This window comes from Pinus tabuliformis, chromosome 1_1, assembly GCF_031772625.1.
Source record: "Pinus tabuliformis cultivar Carrire ecotype Pingquan chromosome 1_1, CPIR1, whole genome shotgun sequence".
Classification (NCBI taxonomy): domain Eukaryota; kingdom Viridiplantae; phylum Streptophyta; class Pinopsida; order Pinales; family Pinaceae; genus Pinus; species Pinus tabuliformis.
This window is the reverse complement of record NC_142297.1, coordinates 997,116,754-997,134,307: the sequence shown is the minus strand read 5'-3', so window position 1 is coordinate 997,134,307 and position 17,554 is coordinate 997,116,754. Positions and strand designations below refer to the sequence as shown.

The following is a 17,554-nucleotide window of genomic DNA, read 5'->3' as shown; positions in this document are numbered from 1 at the left end:
CTCAGGCACGGGGTTGACTACCTCATCAATGCCATAGCCATCCTGCATGTTTGATATCAAATAGGAATCCCTGACTAGATCCCAATGCCAACTTGAGCCTCCAGCACCCTCAATGTCTGAGAGCTCCCACTGAGCTTTACTCCGGACTACGACCATCTCCATGAGTCTAGCCCACTCCACTAGGTACCAACTCACAATCTCTCGCCATCCAACCCCAAGAGAGGGATCAAATGCACAAACTCTAGCACATAGAACAAGCCCTCCATCCTGCAAGTGTTGCACCCTGCGCAACTCATGTCACCTCAACTCACCATCCTGGTCAACACATAAAATTTGTCGGGGAGTCTCTGCATCTCTCTTCATGGTGCAAAGGTAGTCTAGAAATGCCCCATCTATCTAAGCCCAGAGAGAGCTATTATCTGGAAGTACTGCAACTTTGTTGACGGTCTGTGCATCTAACAGCTCTAAGTCAGTGGTGGGCCCCAAAGAAGACTACTCGTCCTCCGCCAACATGGGCTCAACATGAGTCACGAACTGCCCCTCCATGACTAGCTCACGCCCCTCTATGTGCTCTCCATGTTGTTGTATATGGTTGTCATCCCGCAACTCTATCGTAGATCTGGGTGCCTCTGTACCTATCGGCTCCTCAACAAGGGTGGTGATGTCTCTCAGCACCTCATCATCCTGTCGTGCATTGTTATCACCTGAAAACTCAGTCACGACACCGGATATCTCAACAATGGATGTCACCTTCTCAACGGTGGAAATGTCTGTGTCTCCTAGCACCTCATCAATGGATGGTCCTATGTGTGTGTGCTCTACTTTCTCCCCCGAGGTGTCAATTGATGCAATCAAAGAATGGTGACTCTTGTGCCACACTGGGTATACCAATGTGATCCTCACACTCCCGCATGTCCTCTGCCTCATGTTCAATCTCCTCCTCAGGCCCCTGAAGTCTAAGACCACGTCTCCACTAGCAAAATCGTCTCCTTGACTCATCCTCTAACTGTCTCTGGCCTGCCTGCTCCTTTTCAGGAGATCTGGTGCCCTGATTCTGTCAGCTTTCCCCACATAGTGTAGATGGTTGTACTCCCACGGCTTGTGCACCTCTAGTGTCTATGTTGTAAGGACAAGGATGGATCTGGTCTGACACCTTCCTCAACTAAGCCAACCTCTCATCGCTCCAGCGGATTCCACCCCAGAATTCCTGCATACTAAATCTCCCTTGAGCCATGGGTAGTGTATGGTGTAACTCGTCACTGTGCATACATGCCCAAATTTCCCATGATCTTATTGGTTACCCACAGCTGGGCCAAGATCATGCTCTGATACCACTGTAATGATCCTAAATAGGAAATACAAGTGATAACAACAAATATTCTACGTAGCAAAATACAAAAACGAAATGTTCAGCAGACACCCATATAAAAACTATAAATGGAGAACTTCTGAGCCATTTTATTAATTTTTTGCAAGCCAAATACAATAGATGATGGAATGGTGGACCTGGGCTTGTCTCAATGGACAAGCAGGACGAAACCCAGGTGGGAAAAGGGTTGAGTTGAAGGCTGCCCAACTGTTGCAACACTATGCACTACGTTGCCTAGAAAACCACTGCTCTACTGAAGTTCGAATCGTTGGAATGGGTACTAAAACCGCCCAAAAAATTATATCCTTTTAACCCCGAACTCCTTGGCCAAAACCCAGAAAAACCATGAAGGGATTTTCGCTGGTTTTGAATTAGGTTTTTCGACCCCCTTGGAGCCTCACCCCAGCTATGACTGCCAAATTCGACCTGCTGGAAACTAGCAGCAAATCCACCTGCAAACTCCTCCAAAATGTTGGGTTTACCCTTGCTATCCAACTCCTAACTCCCCGAATGAACTCTTGGCCCGACTGAGCTACTCTCCAAGCACCACGAAACTCTGTTGTGTGGCCTCTACGCTGTCTCTCAACCTAGAAATGCGAATTGTTGGAATGCTGGCTCAGCTGGCTGAAAGCTCCAACAAAAATGCCTGTCCAATGCTGCTACCCCAGCTCCCTCACCTCTTGCCAAGTTGTGTGATCCCTGCTGGTCTCAAAATCCCGCTGCGTGATTCCTGGCTACCAAAAATACACACTCGCTTCCTCTGCTTTGTTGTTGATGTGTGTCACTGCCCCGGAACTCCTGAAAACTCCTATAGCACAACCTCGCTAGGGCGGGCACGGATGGTCCCCCGAAGTAGAGGTTGAATCTCCCGCATGAGAGACTCGTGGCTAAACAACCAGTAGACTCGCTAAACAGCAGAGTGAACAAATATTTGTTTGTTTGCAAATGTCAAAGATGAAAACAAATGAGAGCTGATCTCTCTTTATAAATCCTTGGGCCCCCTTAGCCTCATGTGGGCCCCTCCATCCACCCATTCGATTTTCCCTCAAAGCATATCAATTGGCTAATTCGAACTCCTATGTGGGTGGACTCCACATTCCATTAACGTCTAAATAAAGTCAATTTGGCCACTAAGTCGCTAAGTCGAAAGTGTGGGGCCCTCTTCCTTAGTCAAAAATGTGCAAAATTGTGTAGCAGTACCCTGTTACTAATGTGTTTGAGAAGGGACATGATAGTTACAAATCTATCCCACGAACGGTTGGTGATGTTGTTTACGGAGAAGTTATTTGAACCATTGCATGGCTGGGTAAAGGATTTTAAGCCTAGCACCATACAGGAAATCATTTCCAGGATGAGGGATATGGAGGATATGGTGCCTAAAAGTAAAGCACCTCCCAAACCCCCACCTCTTCAACAGGCTAAAGATAAGATAACTCCTTGAGAGGAGACTGGAAGAAGCAAGTTGGATCCAAGAACTCGAGATGAGTTACAACGAAACAATCTTTGTTATAATTGCTAGGAGCCTTGTGAGCCAGCGCACAAATGCAAGGGAAAGGGCAAAGTGCACTACATTGAAGTGCACTCTGAAAGAGAGGGAGAAGAAACAGGACCAGTGCAAAATGACAGACATTCTAGTTCAGAAGAGGAGCAGCCACTGGCAAAAGCAAAAAGTGGCACCATAGCCACACTTTCAGGGGTTCCTAGCGACAACACTTTCAGAGTCAAAGGTACCACACAAGGGCATCAAGTCGATGTCCTGAACAGCGATGGGTCAACCCACAATTTTATTGACTCTGAATTAATAGCTAAAGAGGCATCCCAACAAGGGACTTTGGAGGCTTTAAAGTGGAGATGGTCGGCGATTTCATCATGGCATGCAATCAAAAAGTCTCAAAAGCATAATTGAAGATGGGAAAATACACTATGATTGATGATTTCTAAGTGGTAAAGTTGCCAAATTTCAATGTAGTATTGGGTGTCCAATGGCTTATCGCTACAGGGAAGCATTAAAAAACTATCAGACCATGGAGATGGGATTCAATATGAAAGGAGGTCAGCGGGTAGTCTTTAGAGGCATGACTCATGATCCCTCAAAGATTGCTACACTCAAACAAATGGCGGTCAGAACCAGGCAAGAGCATATGCTATCATCACAGGATACTCAGCATATTAGCCCCCAGTCCAATTCAAATGAAGGGGGAAATTCATAGCCAAAGCTAAGTGCGATGACTCAAACAGAGCTTAAACATGTTGAGAGGCCAATAGCAATAAATCAAGAGTGCCTAGGAAGGTGGTGTGAGACCAAACAAGAAGGGCATCCACAACTAAGAGGAGTAAATAGTAGAGCCAAACAAAAGCAATGGGACAAGGAGGATTAGATGATAAGGAATGAACCAGTAGAGGAAGGGTATTGGGAGACGAATAGGTCATCAAACCACCACGATCTCTGAATTCACTTATTCATCTTCATAAGGGCAGTTGGTTAACCAAGACAACAGTCACTCGTTATAAAACAACAGTAGCAGATCCACCAAAAATATAGCAAAATAGTGAAGCAGATGGGCCACCATGAAGAGTTATGCTCTTCAACCTCGCTAGGAGTTTTTATGGGAGCAGGGTTACAGGGGTTGCTTCATGGCATGATGACAGGTAGCAGCACTATTGAATTGGGCAACCTTGAGATGACACAACAAATTGTTGCAAAAGCTTTCAGTCGGTTTGTTTAGTATCCTAGTATTGGATGGAATTTGTTTCTATGCCAAGAACAGTTGGTGATGTTGTTCACGGAGGGGTTAGTTGAACCATTACGTGGTTGGGTCAAGGCTTTTAAGTCGAGAACCAGTGTTCCACAGGGACACGTCCCCCACGGTCGGGTGCACGCACCCTTCGTACCCCACACGCCCGGGACAGGGAGTCTACTAGGGGTACGTTTCCCCACTCACCCTTTTTGGGGAGTCTTAGGGAGACGCAAGGGGGTGCATTTCCCCAGTGTGGGGGTGAGACTCCCCAAAAGGGGTACATCTGGGCATCCCCCCTCAAAAGGGGTGCTTCTGGGCATCCCTTTTGAGGGGGGACGCGTCCCCCCTTAAATTTGTCTAATAACCCCCAATTTAAAAATAAAATTGAAAATGACATATTAAAAACACTTAGAAAATTAAAAAATTAAAAATAAAACAAAAATTAAATAAAAAAAACAAACAAACAAAAAAATCACTAAGTTAAAAATTAAATAAGTTAATAACGTAAACTTACCTTCATACCTTCATTTCATTTCATTTTGCTCTCGTCGACCTGAAAGAGTCATCGTCGCCGAGCCATCGACCTCTTGCAGCCATCGAGCCGTCGACCTCCTACCGTCGTCGAGCTGTGGACCTCCTGCCACCGTCGAGCCATCGACCTCTTGCCATCGTCGAGCCATCGACCTCCTGCTCTCCTGTTGTCAACCTCCCGCTCACCTGCGTTGCTTTACTGCTCCTACACGGTCAAGCTTCTCTCCTACAGACGACGTCCCTCTCTCCTACACAGTCGACTCAGCTTCTCTCCTACACAGTTGACTCAGCTTCTCTCCTACACGTTCAAGCTGTCGTTGAGGAGTGTTTTTAGCCTACTGTCGAGAAGTGTTTTTAGCTGTTGTCATCGAGTGTTTTTAGTTGTTGCTTGACCTCTTGTTCGACCTCCTACTCAACCTCCTACTCGACCTCTTGTTCGACTAGTGTTGACTCTTGCTGTAGCGCCAGTCTTGCTCCAAAATCTGCCAGGCTTGCTCCACCTTCTGTGTGTCCAGACTCAAGTGAGTTCTTCATTGTTTTTAAAATCAAATTTTATTTTTTTCTATGTTGTGGAATGTCAATTACATGTTGCACAGTAGTGTAATTTAAATTTTTTTTAATTCTAGAACTTGTGTAATGTTTCTTAAATTTTAATCATTTAATAAAAGTAGTTTTAGAAAATCATAAAATGAGATTTAGTAGTTTCGAAATAGGAAAATGTAGATTTTGCATTTTAAATTTACATTATCAAAAAATTTTTAAACCCTTCCTGCAGGGCACAAAAAATAAAAAAAAAATATAGCAAAATAAATTAAAACACAGCAAGCTGTAAGTGCAAAATGACTGATCACAACAGCATGAGCAGCCATAGTGCCACTGACAGTGATAGTGAATATGATTCTCAAATAGAAAGTCCACTTGGAACTGAAATCCCATTGACAATGAATGAAACCCATGGCAGTAGCGCAGCTAGTGTTTCTCCCAGTGCAACTATAACCCCATCAAAGTCATTGGCAGAATATGCAAATGGGACATTTAATCCAAGCAACCCTATTTTGTTATGTGTTACCAAAATCGTTGGCCCTTCAACCCAACCAAAACCAGGAAAACAAAAAGGTGGGACACACCATTGGAAATGCAATGCTTGTTGTCATTCTTGGGTTGGGAGTTATAGTCCGATCAAGATGCATATTTTGGGTCTAGGTGGCAAAGGGGTTCATATATGTACAAAATTAACCATACTGCAAAAATCAGAGCTCTTGAGGATGCAAAGAGCACCTTCTCAAGTAAAAATTCCATGGCCCAAGCTCATCAAAATATTGATGAAGTGACAAGCTCCAAAAGAAAATTAAAACAAATGAAAAATATGTCTCCAACATCTCCGTTTGGGACTAAGGGTTCCCGTTCTTGTGCAGTGGGACCAACTCTTGCTGGGATGTATGGTAACTTGAACCGTGATGATACAGATGATGCCATTGGCAAATTTCTTTTTTCCAATGGCAATCCTTTCCATGTTAGTGGTTCTCCTTACTATAAGGAGATGGTTAAGGCAATTGCAGCAACAGGACCCTCATATGTGGCCCCAGATGAACATAAGTTGAGGACAATGATATTAGAAAGGCAAGTGGCCAATATTAATGTGCAAAAGGAAAATCTGAGGCAGACATGGGTGAGGGAAGGTTGTTCTATTGTTATGGATGGGTGGACAAACATTGCCAAACGTCCACTTATCAACATCATAGTTACTTGCCGAGAGGGGCCTTTTTTTCTTAGAGCTATTGATTGTTCTGGAAAGCGCAAGGATGTAGCTTTCCAATTTGAGCTTCTTCGTGATGCTATAGAGGAGGTTGGCTCTACAAATGTTGTACAGGTTGTGACAAATGCAGCAACAGTGTGTAGATCAGCAGGATTAATGATTCAAAGTAAATACAGACATATTTTCTGGACCCCTTGTTGTGTGCATGCGCTCAATAATGCATTGAAAGACATTGGCAAAATTGAGTGTGTATCTAACTTGGTGACAGCTACAAGAAATGTGCAGATGCTTATTTGCAATCACCACACCTCTTTAGCCATGTACAGGTCTCATGCGAGAAAGGAATTCCTCAAGCCTACTGATACCAAATATGCTAGTTGTTTTCTTTTATTAGAGAGGATGTTGGAAGTGCAGTCAGCATTGCAGGCCATGGTTGTGACTCCAGATTGGAACAGATGGGCGGAATCCAAGACAGAGGAAGGGAATAAAATCAGGATTCAGATATTGGATAATGATTGGTGCAGAAATTGTGAGTTTGGCCAATGGTATCAAAATATTGTCTATAGTTGGTGACTCCATGATGATTATCCAAAAATGTGTAAAGCTCCTCGAGAATGCCAATCTCCTCGATGAAGAAACCTCCTCAACCATGGCAGGGATTATCTATTTTGTTAAAAAAAATTGATAAGGTATACTTGTTCCACGTGTTGCGTGCCAATAACCATATGGCAGATGGTCAGGCCAACGCAGGTGTGATGTTAGAACAAGGTAGCCTGTATATAAATCAAAACAATTCCTCATGTCACATCCCCCGAGCAGTGGCAACAGGTCGGCGATGTACAGCGGAGGTACGAGTCGTCAAAGAATTAAGTTGGTAGTTAAGATGGCTAGCTCCCTAAGGTCCCTTCACAGTGCTATGGAAGCAGGGTTGGTAGGTTGCGAGTTAAGGCACAGGTGTGGTGTCGTTGGAATGCAGATCATGTACGAGGACAGGTGGGCATTGAGGTTTCAGTTACTCACCGAGATATGTAATATAGCTATACCACCCGGGGAAGAAGGTACCATCACATTACGATCCTGGTTATTTATAGTGGTGGAAAATATGGAGGGAATTTGCATTGATAAGACTCTGAATCGTCTTGCATTTATGAAGGATAAGATCGGGAGGAATGTTGGGATTGAACAGGTTATTATATATTGTAGTTGGCTCCGGTCAGTTAATCAAAATATTGTTATTGTTCAAAGGCATATTGCTGCAAAGATGGCCTCCGCGCGTAATGGCAGTGGGGGAGGTTCAAGGTTTGGTAGCTCGGGGTCTGGTCATGGCAGTGGTGGAAGCATTGAGAACTTGGTGGAGAATTCCTGTAAACAAGTTATAAAGGATATCGTTAAGGAAATTAACGAAAATATGGTTGTTATCTATGCTCAATTATCTGGATTGGGTAAATATTTGGAATTATTGCAGAAGACTATGGAAGGCCTGTGTATAGATGTGTTGAGCGTTCAAAAGAAGGTCGACAACATCGAAATTAAGGTGGAAACTGCGACTGTCGGGGTCTTAAAGGAAGTTTTCGGGGTTGGGGAAGCTATGGTCATCAACGTTGTTGGTGCTGAGGTTGTCGCTGATGTGCGAGCCCTACATGAAGAAGAGGATGTCATGGAGGAATTGACCACTTTTGTGGATGAACCTGCAGGTGAAGAAGCCGAGACTGGTAGCAGCTGAAAGATTTTGTTTTAATCTTATATATATGCTATGTCGATGTATAGAATATAGTGGTGTTTTCTGGAGAGACTGCAGTTATAGTTATGCTATAAGACTATATGTAAATAATGTCAGTAGCAAGAAGGTCCCTATCCAATGTAAATTGATGAAAATTGCAGAAAGCACAATTTTGAATCTTGTACGAGACTTGGCCCTTTTCCAGTCTATATAATGAAAATGCTACTTGTTTCTTTAAAAAAAAATGATTGGTGGACAGATTGTGGTTATTTGGTGTCACTCATACGTCCTGTAGTTGAGGTCATTCGCTACACTGACACAAATTCTCCTACTCTTGGAGAAATCTATGAGACCTTTGATAGTATGTTGGATCAAGTAAGGGTGGCCATTCGTGAGAAAGATCCTTCCTTAGGGTTTATATTCGACCCATTATTCAGCGTAGGTGGGATCGAATGAATACACCTTTGCACATGGTAGCGTATGCACCCAAACCAAAATAGTATGTGGCAAGTATTGGTAGAATTCTTCCCATTGAAGATCCAGAGGTCAAAAAGGGATTTTGAGTTGCCATTACAAAGATGTATAGTTCAGAAGAAGGGAAAACAATTAGGAGACAATGGATGCAATTTGCAAGTCTCAATGGTCCCTTCAACAAGCCTAATGCAAGGGAAGATCGCAATAATTTAGGCCAGACTGACCCCATTGGTTGGTGGACCATGCATGGGGATAATGCTCCAAAGATCCAACAACTTGCTATTCACTTATTGTCTTAGATTGCTAGTTCCTCTGCAGCAGAGAGGAATTGGTCCACATATACCCCACACCGAAGTCTTAGTGGAACATTGCCTAGAACACCACAGGAGGCCATTTCCATGATGAGGGATATGGAGGATACAGTGCCTAAAAGTAAAGCACCTCCCAAACCCCTACCTCTTCAACAGGCTAAAGATAAGATAACTCCCCGAGAGGAGACCAGAAGAAGCAGGTTGGATCCAGGAACTTGAGATGAGTTACGACGAAACAATCTTTGTTATAGCTACAAGGAGCCTTGTGAACCAGGGCACAAATGTAAGGGAAAGGGGAAAGTGCACTATGTTGAAGTGCACTCTGAAAGTGAGGGAGAAGAAACAGGACCAGTGCAGAATGGCAGACATTCTAGTTCAGAAGAGGAGTAGCCACGAACAAAAGCGGAAAGCGACACCATAGCCACACTTTCAAGAGCTCCTAGCTACAGCACTTTCAGAGTCAAAGGTACAATACAAAGGCATCAGGACACTATCCTGGTCGATGATTGGGTCAACCCACAATTTTATTGACTCCGCATTAATAGCTAGAAGAGGCATCCCAACAAGGGACTTTGGAGGATTTAAAGTGGAGATGATCAGTGATTTCATCATGGCATGCAATCAGAAAATCCAAAAAGTCAAATTGAAGGTGGGAAACTACACTATGATTGACGATTTCTGCATGGTAAAGTTGTCAAATTTCAATGTAGTATTGGGTGTCCAATGGCTTATCACTATAGGGAAGCGTTGGAAAAACTATCAGACCATGGAGATGGGATTCAATATGAAAGGAGGTCGGAGGGTAATCTTGAGAGGCATGACTCATGATCCCCCAAAGATTGCTACACTCAAACAAATGGCAGGCAAAACTAGGCAAGAGAAAATGATGTCGTCACAAGATACTTAGCATATTAGCCCCCAGTCCAACTCAGATGGAGGAAATTTGTAGCCAAGGTCAAGTGTGATGACTCAAATAGAGTTTAACCGTGTTGAGAGATCAGTAGTAGTAAATCAAGAGTGCTCAGGAAGGTGGTGCGAGACCAAACAGGAAGGGCATCCACAACTAAGAGGAGTAACTAGTAGCGCCAAACAGCGACAGTGGGACAAGGAGGATTAGATGATAAGGAAGAACCAATGGAGTAAGGGTATTGTGAGACGAATAGATCAGCAAACCACCATGATCTTTGCAATACACTCGTTCATCTCCGTAAGGCCAGTTGGTTTCCTAAGACAACATAGTCACTCTTTTTAAAATAGCAATAGCAGATCCACCAAAAATATAGCAAAATAGTGAAGTAGATTGGCCATCATGAAGAGTTATGCTCTTCAACCTCGCCAAGAGTTTTTATGGGAGCGAGGTTATAGGGGTTGCTTCATGGCATGATGACACGTAGTAGCACTATTGGATTGGGCAATCTTGAGACAACCCAAAAAATTGTTGCCAAAGCTTTCAGCCAGCTTGTTTGGTATCCTAGTATTGGATGGAATTTGCTTGAGGACAAGCAAATTTTAGGAAGGGAGGATTGTACTATTCTCTTTTGACCCTTAGAAGCAAAAAGGAGGTTGAGTCATAGCCTATCTAGATCTCATGGGCTATTGGCAAGGAAAATAAAGGGGTCACCATAATAAGATAAATAATAATTAAACAAAAGGGGTAAAAAGTCACTTTCGGGAAATTAAGTGACCCATGGTATTACCCATGGTTTTCGAAGGAGGTTCGAAGGAGGAAATGATTATTAAAAGTGTGAAGCAGATTGAGGGAGGGCATAAGAAGAAACTATCGAGGACAATTGACAAGGAGCTCCAGGAGCATCCAAGCAAAGGGGAAACCATAATAATTTCCAGTTTCGGTGTTGAAAGGCACACCCTAACTGATGATTGTCGGTTTCGGTGTTGAAAGACACACCTTAGCCAATATCACATTTGCCAGAGCCAAATCATTGATTTGTAGGTTGAAGATTGATTTAGGAGGCCAAGTTTCTTATTATGTTGAGCTTATCAGATGGTTGAACTTACAAGGCCAAGCTCACTAAATTTGTTGAGATCAAGGTTGTAAAACCACAAAGGCCAAGTTTGACAATTTTCAGTATATTAGCTAAGGTCGAGCAACCATTTCAATAGCAGATTGGGCCCAAAATTGTCATATTGTTTGGATCGTAAATTGGTTGACGTAATAGAGGATCGAGCAAGCTATCTTCCTAGGCTGAGATCGTTGAGTCTAAAGGGTCGAATTAGGCCAATGCAGTTTTCCGAGACTGAATTCCTTGCATGTAGGGGCCAAACCCAATTTGGTGCAACGATCGATTGAAGAGGAAGATTTGAATCGAAGGGGCCACGTTATCTCGCAAGGGTCGAATCGCTTAATTTGTCAAAGTCGGATTAGTTGTGCATGAGCAGTGGCAGAATTCATTACGATTGCAGGCCAAGTCGTTTTCCAATTGTGTTGTTGGTCAAGTCAAGTGTCTCTTTGGGCTGAATTTAGTACGTTGGCAAAGGGTCGAATGCGAGTCACCTGTTGACAGGAGAGTCGGATCAACTGGCGGCTGAAATTGTGAGTCACTAGTTGACGAGAGAGTCGAATTAGTTGGCGGCTAAATTCATTATGACTGGCAAGGGGCCAAAGGCAACTATAGGAGGCCAAGTTGTGTGTTGACGAGAATCGATTGTGTTGTTGGGCCAAATCAAGCAGTTTGTTTGGACCAAATTGTATGAGCAGAGGAGGCCAGAGTTATTAGCATCAAGCTCAGATTTGTTATGAATAAAATATAGATATAAATAATAATAACACATCATAAATAATGATTAATTAGTAATTAGTTAATGGAGAGGTATGTCCCTAAAGGACATGATCGTTCATAATGTTGGAATTTCTAAGTCTGACTCATTAGAAACCCTTCATGCACTTTACTAATTTATTCCTACCTACTTGTTCTGTTAATTAACAAGTTATTTACCATGTAAATACTGGAAATAAATACAAGTACATGCTCAACACATTACAGATCATCAACTGAAGGAAACAAAAACAAGCACACAAGTGACACAGTTGTTTTTGGACTAATGTCCCTGGAAAAACCCAATGCGGGAAAACCGATGTAGCTATTTGAGAGTTTGATTTATTAAGCAGTTTCATAATACAATCTGGGTGCCAAATCCGGCTCACCTAACAGAGAAAAATCTCAGCAATAGTACCTCTCTACTCAGAAGCAGATATTCTCGTTGAAACCCCAAATAAACACTCCGAAAACTCCACAGCTCCAATCTGCCCCACGAAACCCTAGCATCAGCCTCTAGGGACTGCGTCAGCCTCTCTCTGGCCCAGCGTTAGCCCAGCGTCACTTTGGCTTGACCTGTGTCGGCCTCTAGAGGCACTGCGTCAGTCCTCTAGCCCTCTGCGACACCTACGCTGTCCCTCTGAGGCACTGCGCAGCTCCTGGCTGCCTCTGCGTGAGCCCTGGCTGCCTTTGCATGAGCCCTGGCTGGCTCTACGTGAACCCTTGGCTGGTGCTGTGTCCCTCCCTCCGGCTACTGCGTTGATCCTCCCAGTGCTATCTCTGCCTCTCTGCTTCTTTATTCACTGCCCCTCAGCTGCAACTCTGATCACTCTCTCAAATTTATCAGCAAACCCAGCCCCAGAAAGTCGAAATCTTGATCTCTTGGCGTGTTCTCCAAGTGACCCTCAACCCTCTTATATTTTTCTCGTTGACAAATCAACGGCCGAGATTAAGTCCCTAATCAATGGCTAAGATTAGATCTGGCTTGATCCATGACTTTTGACCCATTCTAACACAGTTTTATATTAATTCACATTAATATTTTATTTTCCCTAAGTTTAGACTTAGGGACTCCATTAAAAATATTAATTATTTTAATATCTCCCAAACTGTTTAGAATCTACCCAAACCCTTTCTGGGTATTGGATATCTCATGTGCCTTAGCCTCTCCACCAATTTTCGTGGCTAGAGCACATCCGATGCTACCCCAAATCAACACATAAAGGGACACCTGCCTAGGGTATATAAGCAAGCCCTCACTCTCATTTGTAATATCATTCTCATTCATACATTTTAATATATATTCTTGTATCTTCAATGGAGATCTACATATTCCAAGTCTTTTGGAGTGTTTAACTTGCTGCTATAATGAAACTTGTTCATTACATTGGTATCAGAGCATTCATCTGAGTATACGAACTTTGTTCGTTACATTGGTATCAGAGCATTCCTCTAAGTATACAAACTTTGTTCGTTACATTGGCATCAGAGCATTTCTCTGAGTATACGAACTTTGTTCATTACAATATTCCTGTAGGAGGCTAAATCCCCAATCCTTGTGGTTGGTTTGTTAATCAAGGGCCGAATTACTCAGGGCCGCTATGCTCTTTGAACAAGAGTCGAGCTACATTCAGGGCAAACAGATTGCCAAGTTTCATCTCAGTTGTTTATGTAAAAATTCCTCCAAGAATTCCAATTAATAAATTAAGTACCTGAGTTGTCGTAATTTCCATTCCTAGGTTTATATTTTAATTTGATCACTGGTGAATTTCATTATGTAAATTTTGAGCCAATTTTGTGGTGATTCTTAAGTAAAAATGAAGGCCCTAATTTTTTAGTCAAAACCCTAAATTCTTAGCAATTAATGATAAGGGATATTACAAACTCACATATGGAATGTTTCCAAATTTGGTTATTAAGTATATGTCTGAATTTCTTCCCTTGATATCTCATTGGGCTAATGTGATTAATACTCTTCACAAGTGCACTGATGCTCTTCAAAAGTGCACTGCTCCTCAATATGTCAAAATGATAATTTTCAAAGTTTTGGCATAAATACAATCATTAGTATTACAAGGATTTCATGATTCCCATATTGAACATCATTCTTGATAATAAAAAATTATCTACGCCCTCACTCCTACATCCCCCCAGGATCATGCAGGAAGACTCCTTGTTGGATCCAAAGGACTCCGATAGCAAGCCAGCAGCATTGTCGCCCCTTCGCCATCAGCTATCAGACTCGGGCATTCTTGACATCATCAACCTCCAGCCCTGGACTTATTCACTTAGCCTTCTACATGATCCAGTTATATACATGTTTATGAAGTAGTCCTATTATTGTATCCTTCTTTACTTCATTTTATCCTAGATTTAGTTTGGCATTTTCTAAGAGTTGTGTTTGCACTCCCACATTGTAGTCGTACTAGTTGTATCCTTCAGTCCCATTGACCTATTTATGATCATTCATTGGACATTAATAAAATTACCTTATCTAATGTTATCTCAAAAGGTATCTGGCAAGCATTGATAAAGCTAAGGTTTAAACTTGTGATATCCACTGGGTAAACAACTCACATTCTTGTGCTCTTGTACTAATGCTCATATTCAAGATATCAATTTGGGTTTTGGGCTTTCCCCTTGGAAAATTTTCTTGCTACCAAGATTTTAGGACTTGCACCTTTAAGTGAGTTAGTTGAGTGCACTAATCCTAGGATAAATTTCGTCCCTACATCAACAATCAAACTTACGATTAGTTTACAGATTCCCTACTTGGCTTTGGAATTTTCCAAGCCTAAAGAGTGGAGTGAATCACATAAGTAACAGGTAGTGATTCACTTGATAGGACCCATAGGCTTTCCCATGAGTGAGGTTAGGATTTTTCCTCTAGGGAGTGTCTAAGAGATTACACTACCCGTCAATTTAAGATAATGATAGCACAGCAATGCACCACCCATCCTACATGTACATTAGCAGCTGAAAATGACACAAATTGATCTCAATCATGCCAGGAAAATAACTATTTATGAATCAATGATGACTATGGAGTTGCTCATACATATCAAGAACACAGGCAATATACAATTATCAGAAAACTTCTCAAACTGCAAGGATACTACAATGAATCACTTCTAAAGGGGGAAATATATATATATATAAGAAATTCAGGACACTTGTGAGAATGGTAGTGGCACAAAGAAAATACAAAATATATTTCATGACAATGCCCATTAAAAAAGTAAAAAGTATTTACTTCTTTCTAGACTAGCTTGATGTACTTGAGTATTGGCTAAACACTAATCCAAATATACCTCAGTTCTTCCAACAAAAGTCAATGGTTCAGAATCTGGCCCAAGAGCTAGGGAAAAGATACACTGAGCATAAGCGGATTTGTCTTCATAAGCCACAAGCAAATTGTTCAGACCTGAAATGAATAACTTTCAGAAATTCCACATAACATGTGCACCACTAAAATCAAACATAAAACACAAGGAAAAGGAAAAACTATATAAAACCATGCCGTGATTGCGTGCCCAGAAATTACCTTCATGACCAATCTTCTCCAGAAACCACTTTCTGCATTCATCCACATACAGTTTTGTGTCAGTACATTCTGTAATGTGTACTTTCAGAACATCAAATATACTGGAATACATGGATATATATGAACAAAAATGATAAATGATACAGAAAATAAAGAAATCAAGCAAACAAATATACTGGAATACATGGATATATATGAACTCTTAGAAGTCATCTAAGCATAGTAAACCTAAGGGAACATTAACTGGCAACTGGAAGTTTACAAAATGACATCAAAATTACTCCCCTGGAAAACAGCACAAACAAAAGTTATAAGCCATTGCTCTTCTGGTAATTATCACAAACAAACTACAGCATCATGATTCAGAAATTTACATGGAGTAAGGTTTAAACTTTGGAGGATCAAAATGAATTATAATCAATAAGAGTTGCATCTAACAATAGTAAAAACTAATGATGATCACCCCTGCAATCAGAAATGATGGCACTACAAAAGCTCTAAGCCTCTAACAGCACTCTTGGGGTGGAAATTCTTGGATTTCGACTTGAGAACTTACATGTAAGGGCCTGTAAGACAAAATGACAACATTATCAGATTAAAAACGATATTGGTATGGCAGTGCAGTAACTTTAAGCTCTTGAACAAATCTAAATCCTGCCACTGTATTGCATAAACTATGGAATAAATGGTATGATCTTACCTGGAAGACCTTTCAGTGCATTGAAACAGAGGCAAGTATCTTCCACAAGGACTGGGCCGTTTATCTTTCAGAAAGTCAACCGGATATTGTCAAGCATATTAGTGAAATATGTACAAATTCAATGCAGTAAACAGTAAAGCACAGATCCATTATCTTCCATAAGGCAAATAATACATCCTAAGAATATCCTCATGAAACAAATACAGAATGACAGTATGGAAGTTGTTGAGTTGCAATGTAAAAGTGATATGTAAACTATACAACTGAAATGAAGTATCATTTTACTATTTTAGTCATATGGTAATATTCTCTCATTTTTATGAATGCATTAGATAATTGAGAATAAAAAGGGATAACGCAGACCTGTTGTGATGCAAGACGAGCCTTTTCCTTTGAAATGTCTCCGGGCTCTCCCTGTAATTCAGGCACTGTAAGCAAAGCTGTTAAGTTTCAGTACATAATAAACAGACCTGCAAACTAGAAACCCTAGAAAGTTGGAAAACTAATAAACTCTCAAAACTGCTTGTTTTGCTAGATCTGTAATAACATAAGCTCACTCAAATCTACTTACAGCCAATAACAGAAACTTGTAGCACAAAAATTGCATCTTCTCCTTTATAATCTATAAAAGAAAATTGTATGCACACTTACTCTGAAAAGAGAATGAATAACAATAGAGACCCTGGCTCCCTTTACAGAGGAGGATAGGATTGTGTACTAAAAATAACCTAACCCTAAGAGCCTAGGTTAGAGTGCCCAGCAAGCATGAATACATGCACGCACTGGCCTCCTAGAGAACTGGTTACTGCACTAGACTGGTGTACGCTACAAATGCACCTCACCCTTGTGCTCTCCTCAGGATCAGTGCCCTATCTCACTGAAACTAGAAATCCACCTACGTGTTTTTTTCATAAAACTGGAAAAGTAACTCATAAATAGAAAATCAGGTACCATTCTTATTTTGTAATGATAGTTACAGCTGGAAGAAATTCATGGATGGCACACACATGCTGCAGTATCTTCCTCTAACTGCTGTGCCTGCTGAAGGCTTGCTGCTGTTCACACTCAAGGCATCTCTTCTGCTACACACAAGAACTGAGCTGACAACTATTGGAGAGAATACTGCCCAAGTAACCAGTGTAATGTAATATTAGGTACCTAGGGAGGTATCTACAGGAACAATAAATGTAATATGGCCATAATCATGGAATACAGCCTACTAGGTAGTTGATGAGTAATAAATAGGCCCATGAGGTAGTTGGTGGGTAATAAATGTAATAACAAGTGGTAGTGGATATAGGCCCCTAGGAATACTCATGAGAGAGTATATATACACATTAGTTTCATTGCATTGGATATGTTGGAGATTGTATTGTAATTTGTAACAAACATTGCTTGCACAGTTATTCCTTCCAGAAGAAGTAATTAATGGTGTTACCCTACCTTAAGAGTGTTCTCAATATCTTGCCATTTAATCTCTTGCTAATGCATCTTTTAATTCTGAAACTCAAGGGCTTTAATTCATCTATTAAGGTTTACTGCAGGTCATATCAGAGCTCCTTCTTGAGCCAATGTGGGGAAACAAATTATCGATATATATACCAAAGGTATTGGGTCCCAGTTGTTGTGCCAAACAG

At 41.5% G+C, this 17,554-nt stretch overlaps 1 protein-coding gene across 1 annotated transcript in view; it reads right to left on the bottom strand.

Moving 5' to 3' along the window:
• Positions 1-17,554, bottom strand: part of LOC149217951 (Inosine triphosphate pyrophosphatase family protein) — a 143,123-nt gene that overhangs the window by 68,956 nt on the left and 56,613 nt on the right. The window contains exons 2-6 of the mRNA XM_089391454.1: positions 16,281-16,345; positions 15,918-15,981; positions 15,774-15,783; positions 15,218-15,249; positions 14,985-15,097 (exon numbers count right to left, since the gene is read on the bottom strand). Of these exons, the coding sequence (XP_089247580.1) occupies positions 14,985-15,097; positions 15,218-15,249; positions 15,774-15,783; positions 15,918-15,981; positions 16,281-16,345 (284 nt within the window). The remainder of the gene's footprint in view (positions 1-14,984; positions 15,098-15,217; positions 15,250-15,773; positions 15,784-15,917; positions 15,982-16,280; positions 16,346-17,554) is intronic.